The sequence below is a fragment of the Salvia hispanica genome, chromosome 1 (genome assembly GCF_023119035.1).
Source record: "Salvia hispanica cultivar TCC Black 2014 chromosome 1, UniMelb_Shisp_WGS_1.0, whole genome shotgun sequence".
Classification (NCBI taxonomy): Eukaryota; Viridiplantae; Streptophyta; class Magnoliopsida; order Lamiales; family Lamiaceae; genus Salvia; species Salvia hispanica.
In genome coordinates this window covers 12576618-12589934 of record NC_062965.1, presented here as the reverse complement: position 1 = coordinate 12589934, position 13317 = coordinate 12576618, and the positions used below count along the sequence as shown (strand labels likewise).

The 13317-nt window shown below is 36.7% G+C and overlaps 2 protein-coding genes and 1 long non-coding RNA gene across 4 annotated transcripts in view; 1 reads left to right on the top strand and 2 right to left on the bottom strand.

The window, feature by feature from the left end:
- LOC125187286 overlaps window positions 1–1574 on the bottom strand; it is a 3379-nt gene extending 1805 nt beyond the window's left edge. The window contains exon 1 of the mRNA XM_048083846.1: window positions 746–1574. Coding sequence (XP_047939803.1) covers window positions 746–1574 — 829 coding nt within the window. The remainder of the gene's footprint in view (window positions 1–745) is intronic.
- A 2710-nt stretch (window positions 1575–4284) lies between these two features.
- LOC125220352 lies at window positions 4285–6307 on the bottom strand. Of its 2 annotated transcripts, XR_007176345.1 has the most exons (4): window positions 6163–6307; window positions 5122–5922; window positions 4856–4931; window positions 4285–4619 (listed from the first exon to the last, which is right to left on the bottom strand). XR_007176345.1 is itself a non-coding variant. In XM_048122544.1 (3 exons), exon 2 carries the CDS (start codon window positions 5866–5868, stop codon window positions 5128–5130), a length of 741 nt encoding a protein of 246 aa, XP_047978501.1. In that variant the 5' UTR covers window positions 5869–5922; window positions 6163–6307; the 3' UTR covers window positions 4285–4619; window positions 5122–5127. The 2 variants fall into 2 exon arrangements, 1 of the variants encoding a protein (XP_047978501.1); XM_048122544.1 differs by lacking the exon at window positions 4856–4931.
- Window positions 6308–9556: 3249 nt separating this feature from the next.
- LOC125212166 lies at window positions 9557–10289 on the top strand. The gene is made up of 4 exons (XR_007174624.1): window positions 9557–9786; window positions 9871–9927; window positions 10012–10077; window positions 10229–10289. It is a non-coding gene; the product is annotated as an uncharacterized LOC125212166 (long non-coding RNA).
- The last annotated feature ends 3028 nt before the right edge of the window (window positions 10290–13317 follow it).

Here is a 13317-nt window from a genome sequence, read left to right as displayed (position 1 = left end):
ACCATTTATATTATATTATTTATTCTCATAAATAGGTAAACAAGTGGATGTGGCGTTTCTCGTATACATGCACAAGCTGACTGTACAAAGGCATGTACGCTCGAAGCATCTTTTAGTATACAAACCCCAACAAAGAGTTCAATATTACTTCTGTAGTGGCTGCTCGTAATATTCCAATATAAGCTTGTATTAAATTGTGGATTCAATTTAATTAGTAAAAAGCTAATTGGGGGAGCTCATATCCAAAACCTTCCATAGATCCCTGTCTGGGTCCAAAAGGAACTTAATATAAATAGGAGAATAAAGGAGACATAATTATCACAATTTTCATACTTGAAATTTTCGAAATTTTCGGCCCCACCAGCTGAAGGACATTTCGATTTCTACTCCTTTTCCCAAAAGTATTTCTTCTGTCTTCTTTATTCGAGTCCTAGTATTTTGATAAGATCAGCCCACACTGATATCGAGATACAGTTCGGGAACCAGAGAGAAGATCCGTGGTCTAGTATTGAAGATCATCACGTGGAGAAGGCGCGAGCAATCGATGATTCTTTGGAGAATCAAATCGGTAACTCTAAACAGTAGAAATCATGTTTAGGATTTATTTTCTATGAGCATGAATTATTTGCGTTCTAGCATGCAATTATCTGTTTAACATGTGAATTGATTAATCGCATAATCGGTCAAATAGATCCTACGTCTGATTTATTTGTTTTGTACAAGTCTTCCGCTGTGCAAGGGGCACCAAACCCCATCATCCCGTTGGCCATGAATCTGACCGTCGGACCCTCTCCCTGACACTCATCATTGGAGAGATGAGACGAATCCAGTACGTTGATGTCGTTGTTCGACCCTGCGACACCAAAATATGCATGCCAGATTCGCAATCGGTAGACAGCAACAGCTTCCAGTATCATTGTTGGGTGTCTCCATTTGAATCCAGATGTGAACTGCCCCTTCCAAGCAACCGGGCAGTTCCTCCATTCCCAGTGCATGCAATCAATGCTGCCCAATATCCCCGGAAAAGTATGCACTCTCCCGTGCATATCTATCAATCTGTGGCACTCATTGGCAGTTGGCTTCCGTAGATACTCCGGACCAAAGATGGCCTGGATACAATTACAAAACTTCCTCAGCGTCGTTAGGGCAGTTGTTTCGCCCAACTGTAGGTATTCGTCGAACATATCAGCAGGTCCGGCATAGGCAAGCTGCCTAATTGCAGCGGTACACTTCTGATATGTCGACAACCCGAGTCGACCGCTAGCATCACTGCGCAGTGTGAAGCACTTGTACCGCTGCGCCAATGTAGTCGCTATACGGATGAATAGCCGTTGCGACATTCTGAAGCGGCGACGGAAAATCTCTGCTGGGTAACGGGGGTTGTCGCCAAAGTAGTCTTCCATCAACCGCTGGTGTGCCCCCACATGGTCACGGCTGATGGTCCGCCGATGATAGAACGGGCGAACGAACGCCGCCGCCGCCGCCTCCTCTTCTTCTGCTTCCTGTTGCACCTCTTGAACGAGTTCATCGAACTCCCTATCCACCAATTGTTGGAACTCATCGTCGGAACTCATTTTTCCAAAGTAGAATTGGTGATAAAATGAAAAGAGTGGAGATTGGAATGGTGTAAAAAATTGGGAAAAAATGGGTATATTTATAGAATTAATAAAAAAAAATTCGGAAATGGGGAGCCGCGGGCCGTGGTCGTTACAATAGGGGCGCCGCGGCCCGGCCACGATCGTGGCGCTCCCGTGTCCCCCCCCCCCCCCCCCCCCGCGGCCGCCCATCCCCGTCACTGTAGGGAGCCGCGGCTCCCCTATAGTGGACACTCTTACACACTCCACCAATTCCTTAAAACCTATGCCATAACTAAATGTGACTATATCTGGGACGGAAGGTTGTATGATTTTTATTGTGGACGGAGGAGTAACATTTTAAGTAATTTTATAAACTAATAGATTTTGAATATAATAGAAAAAATGATATAGCAAAATGAAAATAGGTAAAATTTACATCAAAACAAATTAAAGTTAAATGATACTTTAACATTTTAACAAAAAGAAAAAGCAAAAATTAAAAATACCAAAAAATGAAAAGAAACCAAATAAAATGAAAAATGGTAATGTAGGACTGGGGTGCTAAACCCATCAACACTCATTCGCGCAGAAGTAATCCTAACTTGGTGACGTGGTGTCTCATAACAGTTTCTTTAATGAGGTAAATTTAATATTTTAATTTTTACTAATAATATTTCAACAATTTGTTCACTTTTATATCTATTTACATATGAATTTGTTCACTTTTACATTAAAATTTGTATTTTAATTTTTGGTTAGTTTTGAATTAATTTTCTCTAATCAATACTCCATCCATTCAATAGTAATATAGTCATTTTGACATTTTGATACATTTCATGTTAATAAAGTCATTTTCCTTTTTAGTAAAAGTATAACACATTTTTTCACTCATATTTTTCTCTCTTACTTTTTTATCTCTCCGTCTCTTTATTCTTTTCATTTTTCACTTTATTCTTCATTTACTTAATCCACCTAACATAATTTTTTTTAATATCCATGTAAAAAAATATTTCTTTTACTATGAAACGAAGGGAGTATTAGATTTATTTGTTTTTTTTTGGAAGAAAATATTAGGTTTATTTGTTGCTCCTAATAAAATCTTAGATTGTGCTTGAGTTGGACCATGAATGGGATACAGTCATGCATTAGCTAATATTCTTGACACTGACGTGACATGGCATCAACAATTCTATGTGCACTTGCATTACTATGTACTGTACTCCACTAACCGATATTTCTTATACTCCCGCCGACCGCCACATTACTATGTACTCCACTTACCCATGACTGCTATTAGAAATCTCATTTTTTTTCAATACGATTTGAAATGTTAAAAAGAATGGGTAAAAAAAAGTTAGCAAATAGAATAAATTAATGAAATGTGGGACTCTATCCTCCCATTCTATAGTAATAGAGTCATTTTGCCATTTTTGGTACGTTTCATAGTAATTGAGTCATTTCCATTTTTAGTAAAAGTCCAACACATTTTTTCACACCTACTTTTTTCTCTCTTCCTCTCTCTACTTTTTCCATTTTCCACATTATTCTCCATTTACTTAACTCACCTAACACAATTTTTCTTAATCTCTGTGCCGAAAAGTTTCGCCTCCATTACTATTGAACGGAGGGAGTACTATCTATAGTAAAAATGAATCGGGGCTTCTATTTGCGGACAGACTAAAGTGAAAAAAAACGGGACTCCTTCACCTTTTCCTTTCAATTTGTCACACTCAAAATGTCCGCTTTCTACGTTTGAAAATAAACCCTCTCTCATTTCCTGTCATTAAACTATTTCATATTATTATAGTTTGTATAATAATTAACTACACCTAATGATTTCATTAAAGAAGTTGAAAAAAAAATATTAAAATAAAAAATCATCAAAATTTAAAAATATAGTACATTTAACTAAAAAAAATTCCATAACCGTAACTTAAATAATTATGCAAGTGAGAATATGTTAATACTTCATCAAGGTTCGAGGAGATCAAAGTGCACTATGATTTCTTCAATTAAATCATTTCGGAGTTGGGCGTTGACGTTTTAATCACTTATGGATGAATGTTGCAACTGGTAAATCTCAGAATGTCATGGATGCACCTCGAGATGGATTTCACTGGCGAGTCAAGGAGCTCGAGGCATTGCCCGTTTGGAGGTGTATGTTCCTTCGCCCTCAATTATCACGTTGAAGAAAAATTGTGGTTGTGTTGGGACGAAATGAAGGGTATTCTAGTGATGGCAGGAGAGTTAAACACTCATACCACGGGGCACTCGAGCCAGGCAACAGTTGGTTAGTTCACTTCTCGAACCCATTTCATATCATTTCGTCAAAGATGACAAAGACGGCCTAATTTCAGAACTGTATTCCATTGATGCAGCTTCACTCCAGTTCCGACAATAGGCAAGCAATAGGTCTCAAAGGTGTTGGTCATACAGAAGAAATTTACCGGAAAGTCAATTGCTTTTTCCTCCACATAACACCAAGTTTTCAAAAAATGGACATTGTTTCTCTATTTAGTACTACTACCTAAATGAAATATTCTCGAACATACAACATCAAGTTATTAATTTTCATCTGGCAAGATATAACATGAATACAACGACATACTGAAACTTGATTAAATCAGATCATAGGACAAGGTAACTTAACTGGTCGTAGGCCAGTATAGATTGGAGCAGCATTTTATTTAATAATTTGAGAAAACCATGAAAGCAAAAGGAGGTGTTTTCTTCCCATTCCTTCATTTGTACGATTACTCATCCCCTACATACAACAAAACAACCAAGAATTCCCATGCAAGCAAACCAAGATCCAAGAATGAAATAAAGGATCCACAATGATTTGAAATACTAGTCAAAAGAGCCATTGGAGATTGCTAACATGACTACTGCTAGATTCTTATTTGCAGCAAGCAACAACTATCAACCAACCAAAATGTGACTTAACTAACCAAAGCTGCATATGCTGCAACAATTTAGTCATCATATCATAAGCCCAAGACCACCACAAACTGAAGCTGCAAACTGGCATTGAAGCTTCACCTGGTGAAAATAGAAATTGTTCAGCAAACTATAATAATATTATCAGTAATGCAGTTAGATACATATAATGATTGCTTGATTACCTAAAATTTGACCAGAAAAACGAATAGGACTTACTAGCAGCAGGTATTAAGCTATTCTAAATGTCTTTTAGCAGTTAAAAGTCCAAATTTATACACTTATTTAAAAACACTTAAGAGGGAGTATAGTATGGATGATAGAATAAATGGAAATACCTGATTGCGAATTTGAAGAATCGGACAATCACAAGCTCAAAATTATTCATTCCATCAAACTTTGAGGTCGACTAGCCTACGTTATTGTTATCTTTGTAAGTTATCAACTAAAATAAACACTTCCTAAGAGGGACTACCGAAACATGACAAATGTTGTAATAGATGAATCTTAGTTAGTCTATTAACCTTATGCTCCAGAAGTATTCCAAATACTTCAAACATGATAAGCATTAGAATATGAAAGAATCATGAAATACGATTCTAACCTCTTATCATCTACGCTTCTTCCCTTCAACACTCTTCCGTGCTGCCTCGTTGATCTTCTCACTATAGCCTTCAATTGGTGGGGTCAGTGTTGCCATAAATCTATTCGCTGGAAAAGGAGTCAAATCCGGGACTAAAGCAGCTGCTCTCAGATGCTCAGGCAATGCCTCAATTGCTTCTTTCTTACACTGCAACAGCAGCGTCTCTGCCGCCCGCCTTGCTCTATGCTGCCTCATCAAGGTCCTACTATACTCCTTCGCAAGCCTTCGTCCATCCTCAACACTCAGATCGTACTTCGGGATCTTATCAGCATCAACTAACCCTAAACTAATATAATCCAAACCCGAAGTTCCTATGGCCCAAGGTGAAACAAATTCATCGGTTTGTTTCTTTAGCTTCTCTTTCGCCTGCTCGTTCGCCTTACTTACGAGCCCCATCATCTCTCGCTCGGCTTCCCTCTCCTTCTCTTTGGGCTTCAAGAACCTCCGTGGTGCAGTGGCAGTCAAACATTGCTCAACCATTTCATCAAAATTGCTCTTCTTCCTCGGCCCTTCTTTCTTAGATGGATCGGGCGGTGTCCCCTTCTTCGTAGTGACCTTCGATCGCTTCAACGGCTGCCCGGTCTTGATCTTACCCTTCCCCTTCGCAGTGCCACTGACAGAGCATCTCTGAAGGAGCTGGTAGCTTAGAGAATGATCCAAGGATGAGGCCAAAGGCTTCAATTTCTTGACAACAGTAGAGCTCAGCATCTTTCAATCCAATAACAAACCTCGTTTTCGCTTAATCAGCGAATACAATTAGACCTATTCCAAAGATGAATGCACAAATGTTCATCAAATTATCGCCATATCAAAAGGTATTAAGCACAAACGCAGCAGTGTGTTCAGATTCTTCAGAAATCGCTACTAGCATATGCAACTAGATCTATAACATTTCATAGAATTACTAATGAAATTGCAACAGTGTGCGTTCAAAAATTGCGAATAACACCTCATAACTTCAAAACAAAACAAAAAAAGCGACTAGCCATATTAACAACTCACAATCGGAGAAGTCCAGCGTTGGCGATTCAGGCGTGAATGAGGCGGCGCTGCACAGCAATTTGTTCAGAGAAGGAAGCCCGGCGAATTTACTAGGGCTTTTTCTTTTTACTGGAGCAATCTCTTTTCTCTTTTCAAAATTTCAGGCCCATTACGCTGCCCACAATTTATTTTCTAAACTTCACTATTTAAATTTTTTTAACTACTTTCCTATGTCTTTTAAAAATAAATCACGTTTATCATTTTGAAATTTTCCTTAAAAATAGATTAAATTATATTTAAGAAAACTTTTTCTCATGAATCTCAATCTACATTAATAATATTTCAATCACTTTTTTTATCTTTCTTTTAATATTTTACTAATTGTGCATTAAAATTCGGGTCGTTTCAAATATTGTCTATTTTTAATAAGGAAATGAGTAGAATTGAAAGTATAATGATAAATGTAGTATTTAATTTTTCACACCTGATACACAACTAAATAGAGTATCAAAATCGGACTTTTTATTTAACTATTCTTCTAATTTATTTTAATAGTAATAAATCTCCAGAAAATAATGTTTTGATTATAACATTTTTCTTTGGAATATGCAATCTCACGTTTTCTTATTTAAAATAGATATAGGTTATTTGTTGGTATTTTATGTTAAAAGTTGTACTTTAGTTACGCACATCTATCAATATTATCATTTATACAATAAAATTACCATTCAATAAAATTACATAACAAGAATATATTATTGTGATTACATTTTTATTGTATACGTATGAATTAATATGATAACATGCTAATTATAACAAATAAATTCAATTCAATTATGAGTCCGAGTTTATTCTTATAATAATAGTCTCACTCCAGTGCTATGCACGGTCCATTCTATTTATATAAAATTATGAAATATTTAATTGAAATACGAAAAATATTACTCCCTTCGTTTCCCACTAATTGAAATATAGTAAAAAATAGGTGAAAAAAGTTAATTGAACGTGGATCCTACTTTTATATAATTTATATAAAATGTAGTAATTTGGAATGAGTTAGTATAATGCGAGGTCAATAGTGAAAATACTAGAAAAAAGTAAAAGTATTTGATTTTATTAAAACAAAGTTGTGCAAATATTTTAGATAAGAATAACTTTATTATATAATATAAATGTGCATAAATGTAGAACAAAATTATATAAAGTTTGTGACATACTTGGATTTTACATGGTTTTAGAGGGTGGTTTTGTATGAATTTGAGCATATTTCGTCTATTATTAGGCGTGTTTATATCTACTTCTCTATTATGTTGGTATGTTGACCATTTTGTTAAGAATGTGTAGAAAAAGGTACAAAATATGTGGATGTGCAGCAGCCTTGGTTTGAGACAATATTTACTGGAGATTTTGAAGTCCAATCAGCCCCTAATGCATACCAATCTCTTCGTCTTCGAAAGAGCTTCGCGTGGGTATCTCGCACGCCTCAATCGGAGTTCGGTAGAAGAAGTTATGGCTGTTATACGAACACTGCGCTGTCCAGAAAATCTCACGCGGCCGGGTGAATTATTACCCTATAATTCCACCCGGCCGGGTGGCGTAATTATGCCTGCGAGATTCCAGAGAGTACCAAAGAAGTCCCACCCGGCCGGGTGAATTTCCAGTGGATTAATTCCACCCGGCCGGGTCCGTCAGTTTGGCGTTTTTTAGAGCTGAAACGCAATTTTTTGAAGAAAAAAATAAGAAGGAAGAATTAGGTCAATTCTATTCATTCTCGACAAGCGACAAAACACACGCTCTCTTTTTGTGAAGAACTCTTGGAAGAAGATTGAAGATTCAAGCTTCAATTCCTCCGCCAATTGCGATTCGCATCATGATTTCCACTGTTTTTCCTTGTTTCTATTTGTTTTCTACCATGAACATGAGTAGCTAAACATCTTTTATGTAGAATTCTTGGTGAAGATGCATTGATTTATAGTTTTAATCCAATTGACTTCGTTTTTATCTTGCTCTTGCAATTGTTTGAATTATTCTTGTGTTTTTTCCTAACAATTGCTTGATCACCAATTGGGAGTGTAGGGTTTCTTAGAATAATCGGGAGATGAAATATTTAACCTTGAAAGAAGAATTATTCACACCTTAATTCAATAAAACTCGGGAGAGTTGAGGTTTTGAGTGGGATCTTTAATCTAATCGAACTATTAGGAGTTAGGTCTAAGAATTAGAAGGGGACTTCAATTATTACACCTAATCTACGGATTTCTCACCTCGGGAGGGGGTTTAATCTATATTTGTGATTGATTCAACAATTCTGGAGACTTTAAATGGTAAATCGGTTTCAATTGGGTTAGGCTATGAGTTGTGCATCGGATCCTTGAATTCTGCATATTTTTCTATCATTTTCTACAACTTGCTTAATTCGTTTTCTCGCTTAAGTGTTTATTTTAATCTCTGAATTTATATGCTTTCAGTAGTTGAGTTAGTTGAGGTTTTGAGTGAGATCTTTAATCTAATTGAACTATTAGGAGTTAGGTCTAAGAATTAGAAGGGGACTTCAATTATTACACCTAATCTACGGATTTCTCACCTCGGGAGGGGGTTTAATCTATATTTGTGTTTGATTCAAAAATTCTGGAGACTTTAAATGGTAAATCGGTTTCAATTGGGTTAGGCTATGAGTTGTGCATCGGATCCTTGAATTCTGCATATTTTTCTATCATTTTCTACAACTTGCTTAATTGTTTTCTTGTTTAAGTGTTTATTTTAATCTCTGATTTTATATGCTTTTAGTAGTTGTTAGTTTAACACCAAAATTCTCGATCGTCTGGATAAGAGTTGAAATTTGTCCGTGGTACTTAGGTTTACACTAAATTATTTCTGTGGATACGATATACTCTTGCTTGTTGTTTGCTACGATAACCCCGTACACTTGTGAGTATTATTTGGGTAAAATAAAGTTGAGTCAGTTTGAAAATAATTATATTGTACATATGCATATAGACTATAGAGTATGCAATATGAAACTATTGTTGGAGAAATTATATATTTTATACCAAAAATATGTAGAAAAGAACTATAGTTATTTAAAAGCATACCATTTTTATATTTATAACTTATATAAGGGGGTCTTCATCTATCAAAATCAGTCCTTAAGTATAGAAATATAGACCATATCTAAACCGTCGGATCTGGTGATTAATGGCTAAGATCGTTAGTGACTCCTTGTTTTGTATGGGTCATAATAAGACCAATCTGTGCCATGTGAGGGGTAATTTAGGAATCGAAAATATTAGGAACCGTCGTTCCGTTTTCTAGGCGCTGATTAATTGGGATTTGGGAGTAATTACTGCACACGTTAAGTTGGTGCTTGGATTCCCGCGCCATTCAATCTCACTCTCTTTCAACCAAATCCCTTCAATTTCCCACAAATCTTCTTCTTCTACCACCAAATCAACAAACAATCCTTCAACAAAAAATCCTCTCGGCCCATAAAAATCGTCGTCTCCTCCACAAAAACGTCGCCTCCTTCCAGACATTCGTTTCTTCTACAAAAACCCTATTCCTAGTCCAGAAAATTGGCGAAGAAGGGAAACGAAAAACCTAATTCAACAATGGTGGACACTAGATCTGTTAGTCATGACGGAAAAGGTTAGTAATAATTTGTTCAACTCTTGACTTCAATTTGACAAAATCAGGCCAAAATTTCACTTCAATTTGTTGTTCGACACGTAGTGTATCAAAGAAAGGACGTGAATAATAAGAAACCTCGAATCCCAAAAGCACCGAAAGGTAAGTCGATTTCACTTTCTGGGATTTGGATGCATGTAGTTTTGTTTCGATTTTGGTATATAATTGTGGTTTTTGTTTCATAAGCAAAAGGTCAAACTTCCACAAAACCCTCAACTGAAGTGAGGCCTAGTAGCCACGACACAAAACAAGGTTAAAGTTACTGATTTTTTACATTATGTAGCTCTGATTTTTAATAACTAATGAATTGGTATGACAAATATGGGAAACCAGGTATGGAATAAAGGCATATTTTTTTGCTTTGTTTGTAGTAATGTTATACGCTAATTTATTGATGTTTCAGATACGGGACCCCATAACAAAATCATTCCAGAAGGGGACAAAGGGAAAGAGACGGCTGGGGATTTTCCAATTTCTGAAAAAAGTGCTTACATTATTCAACTAGTAATAACTTGCTATGATTGTGATTATATCTCTACTTCACAATTGTTTTGTAATGACACTGGGATTAAGTTGGAAAATGTCATATATTCTTCACTCTGTTGTGTATGTACTACCCATTATTGTGGGAAAAAAAAGAGTCATCTTTGGTGCCTGTGATGTGGTTATATAAGTGTGTAAAATGTATTACTTAGTTGAATCTTTTGAGAACTATAAAGCTTACTCTACTATGATCCAAGAAATTGATGAGGGTCCAGTAAGTTTATTATCTAAGAATAATGTCATACTTGCTAGGATATATATGTTGTACTAATTTATTGATGTTTCTGATACAACACCACATAAGAAAATCAGTCCAGAAGTGGAAAAAGAGAAAGAAACAACTGATCATGTTTCCAATTCTGGAAAAAGGTACTTAGTTTTAACACAAATAATAACTTACTATGATTTTTGTGATGTCTTTATTACACAAATGTTGATTTATGACGGTTACCTATAAGTATTAACATCGTTCCATTGCACAGATGCACTAATAGGGGGAGTAGACACCTCTGCAAATGGGAAAGAAGTGGCAGAAAACGCAATGAAGGGTGCAAAAAGGTTATTCATTTACATTTTAGAAAATTGTAATGCTTATTCCATCTAAGAATAATGGCATACTTGTTTAGGACATGTGACAGTGACCCTAAAAAAATACACTCAAATGTTTAGCTCATTTGTTTCCCAGTTGAATGTAACTGGGGTAATAACACAATCATCTTGATTGTTTCTGGGTCATAATAAACAGATATTGAAGTCATTAATCGTATGGTTAATCTGGGTCATAATAATCATTTATTCGAATCATGACATAATTAATTCAGAGCAACAGGATGCCCCATACAACCACTTCTAAGGGTATAAATATTGCACTTCAAGGAGTAATGCACAACTTGTAATCACCTGTGTCTAATTTACTATATTTTGAAGTTTTATATAATCATGGCTGTAGTTACAACTATAATGAATACTTTGTGAAAGTATTATGTCACTGGAGAAATAATTAATTTTGCCTATAACTGTGTAGGTGTAGGCATGACTGGTCTGTCCTTAAACAAGGCAAACGAACTGATCATCAGGAAAAGAGCCAGGGCTAAGGAGAGCCTCAAAATTATGCAATTGGAGACAACAACAAGAGATAAGGCAGATACCTCCAATGCGACTGGCGATGTAACTGAATCACCTGATATGTCTAAAGGTATTACTCAAGTATAAGACAACTAATATTATTAACTAAAAGTAATATTACCTGATTTGGTTTTATGTTTGCAGGCTCAAAGCGCCTTCGTGAATCTGTGATGGAAACAAACTGTCCAGGTGTAGACAATAAAGACAAGATACAACCAGAAGAGATACACAAACATGCACCTGGGAAGAAGAAGGATAGCAAAGGGAAGGAAAAGGTCGAGGAGGTTGTTGGAACAGCAGAGACAGGTGAAGAGAATATAAGGCACGGAACGTTTAAGTTCAAAGCCAGCCCGCGGAAAATCATAGAGCTTTTACAAGCTCTAAACGAAGAGCAGATGAATGAAGTGGTAGAGATGGGATTTGGAGAGTTGAAGCATTTTTGCATCGCTGAGGTCCCTGGCAAAATGGCTTATGACCTGGTCAGAGGTTTCCGCGAAATAGACTGCACAATACAGCTGGACACCGGACGACTGCCTATTTACCCTGAAGATGTCTACATGACTTTGGGGCTTCCTATGGGGGGGACGTTGATCAACCGCGTCGAAAGGCAGAAAAAGAAACCATTCTTTGAGGAGGTTGCTCGAAGAATAGAAAAAAACTCTGGTCGTATTCTTCCAGAAGACCTTATAAAACAGGTTTTGAAGTATAAGTCTGGAGGTGAATGGTTTCGAAAAATCTTCGTACTTATCTTAGACACAGTGCTAATAAATCCATGTGGGGATGACAAGTGCAGAACTCATATAGACTATTTATTCAGAGACATGTCAGTTGTGAAAGAATAAAACTGGTGTGTTTATGTACTTGAGACACTGGCAGTTGCAACAAAGAACTGGAGGATAACCAACAACGCCCCCTTCACAGGACCAATTGCATTCTTGGTGGTATGATCTTTATTACACTATGTTTATATACAGTTTCCAAATAACATTCCATTTACCAAATCTGCATTATGTATATAATTTAAATTCTTGAAGCATGAGTTATAACTTGTTAAATCTTACACTTCAATTGCAGGCCTTTTATGTGGATCGTGTTTTCCACAAAAAATTGTTGGTGTCACGCGTTTTCCCGACCGTTTATGGCTGGACAAGCGAAAAGCTCAGGCAACGAGAGAAGATGGAGCTTGAGTCCAGTGATACTATCGGGAGCGGAAGTGTGGTAGAAAGAGGTGACCCTGAAAAGCTGCCTCGACCATCAATGCTAGTTGTCTTTGAAGCAGAAGAGCCGGAGCCAAAGGAGCAGTTGGAAACCGCGATGGAGGCGTTCGCAGAAGTAAGTGACGATGCAGTACGGGGACTGGAAAATTTGGTGAGAAGTATGCATGATTTAAGTGATATAATCCATAACTTTGAAGCGATGAAGCTTGCTGCATCGACTGCCAGCAATATGATGGGGATAATTGCTGAGGTGGAGGGAGATGAGGAGAAAACGGTTGCGTCCATGAAGACCTCTTTGGCAAAGGACAAGCTGAATGCACCATAGCTTGTAGAGGTTGTGCAACGCATGTTCAAAATTACAGCACAGCTGACAAAGCTTACAGACGAAGGGCTACCGTTTGAACTCCATCCTTCTTTTGTAGCAGATAATGTAAGTTGAAGACTAACCCGAACACAAATGTAATTTTTTGTGGAAAACCAATTGTCTGTACTAACTATTTGAACACTGGTGTCTCAGTAGCATGTAATTTGTAATGGTACAATGATGATGTGCAACTAAGGAACCGCTTGTTATGACCCACTTTTTACATGTGTTTCTATGACTCAG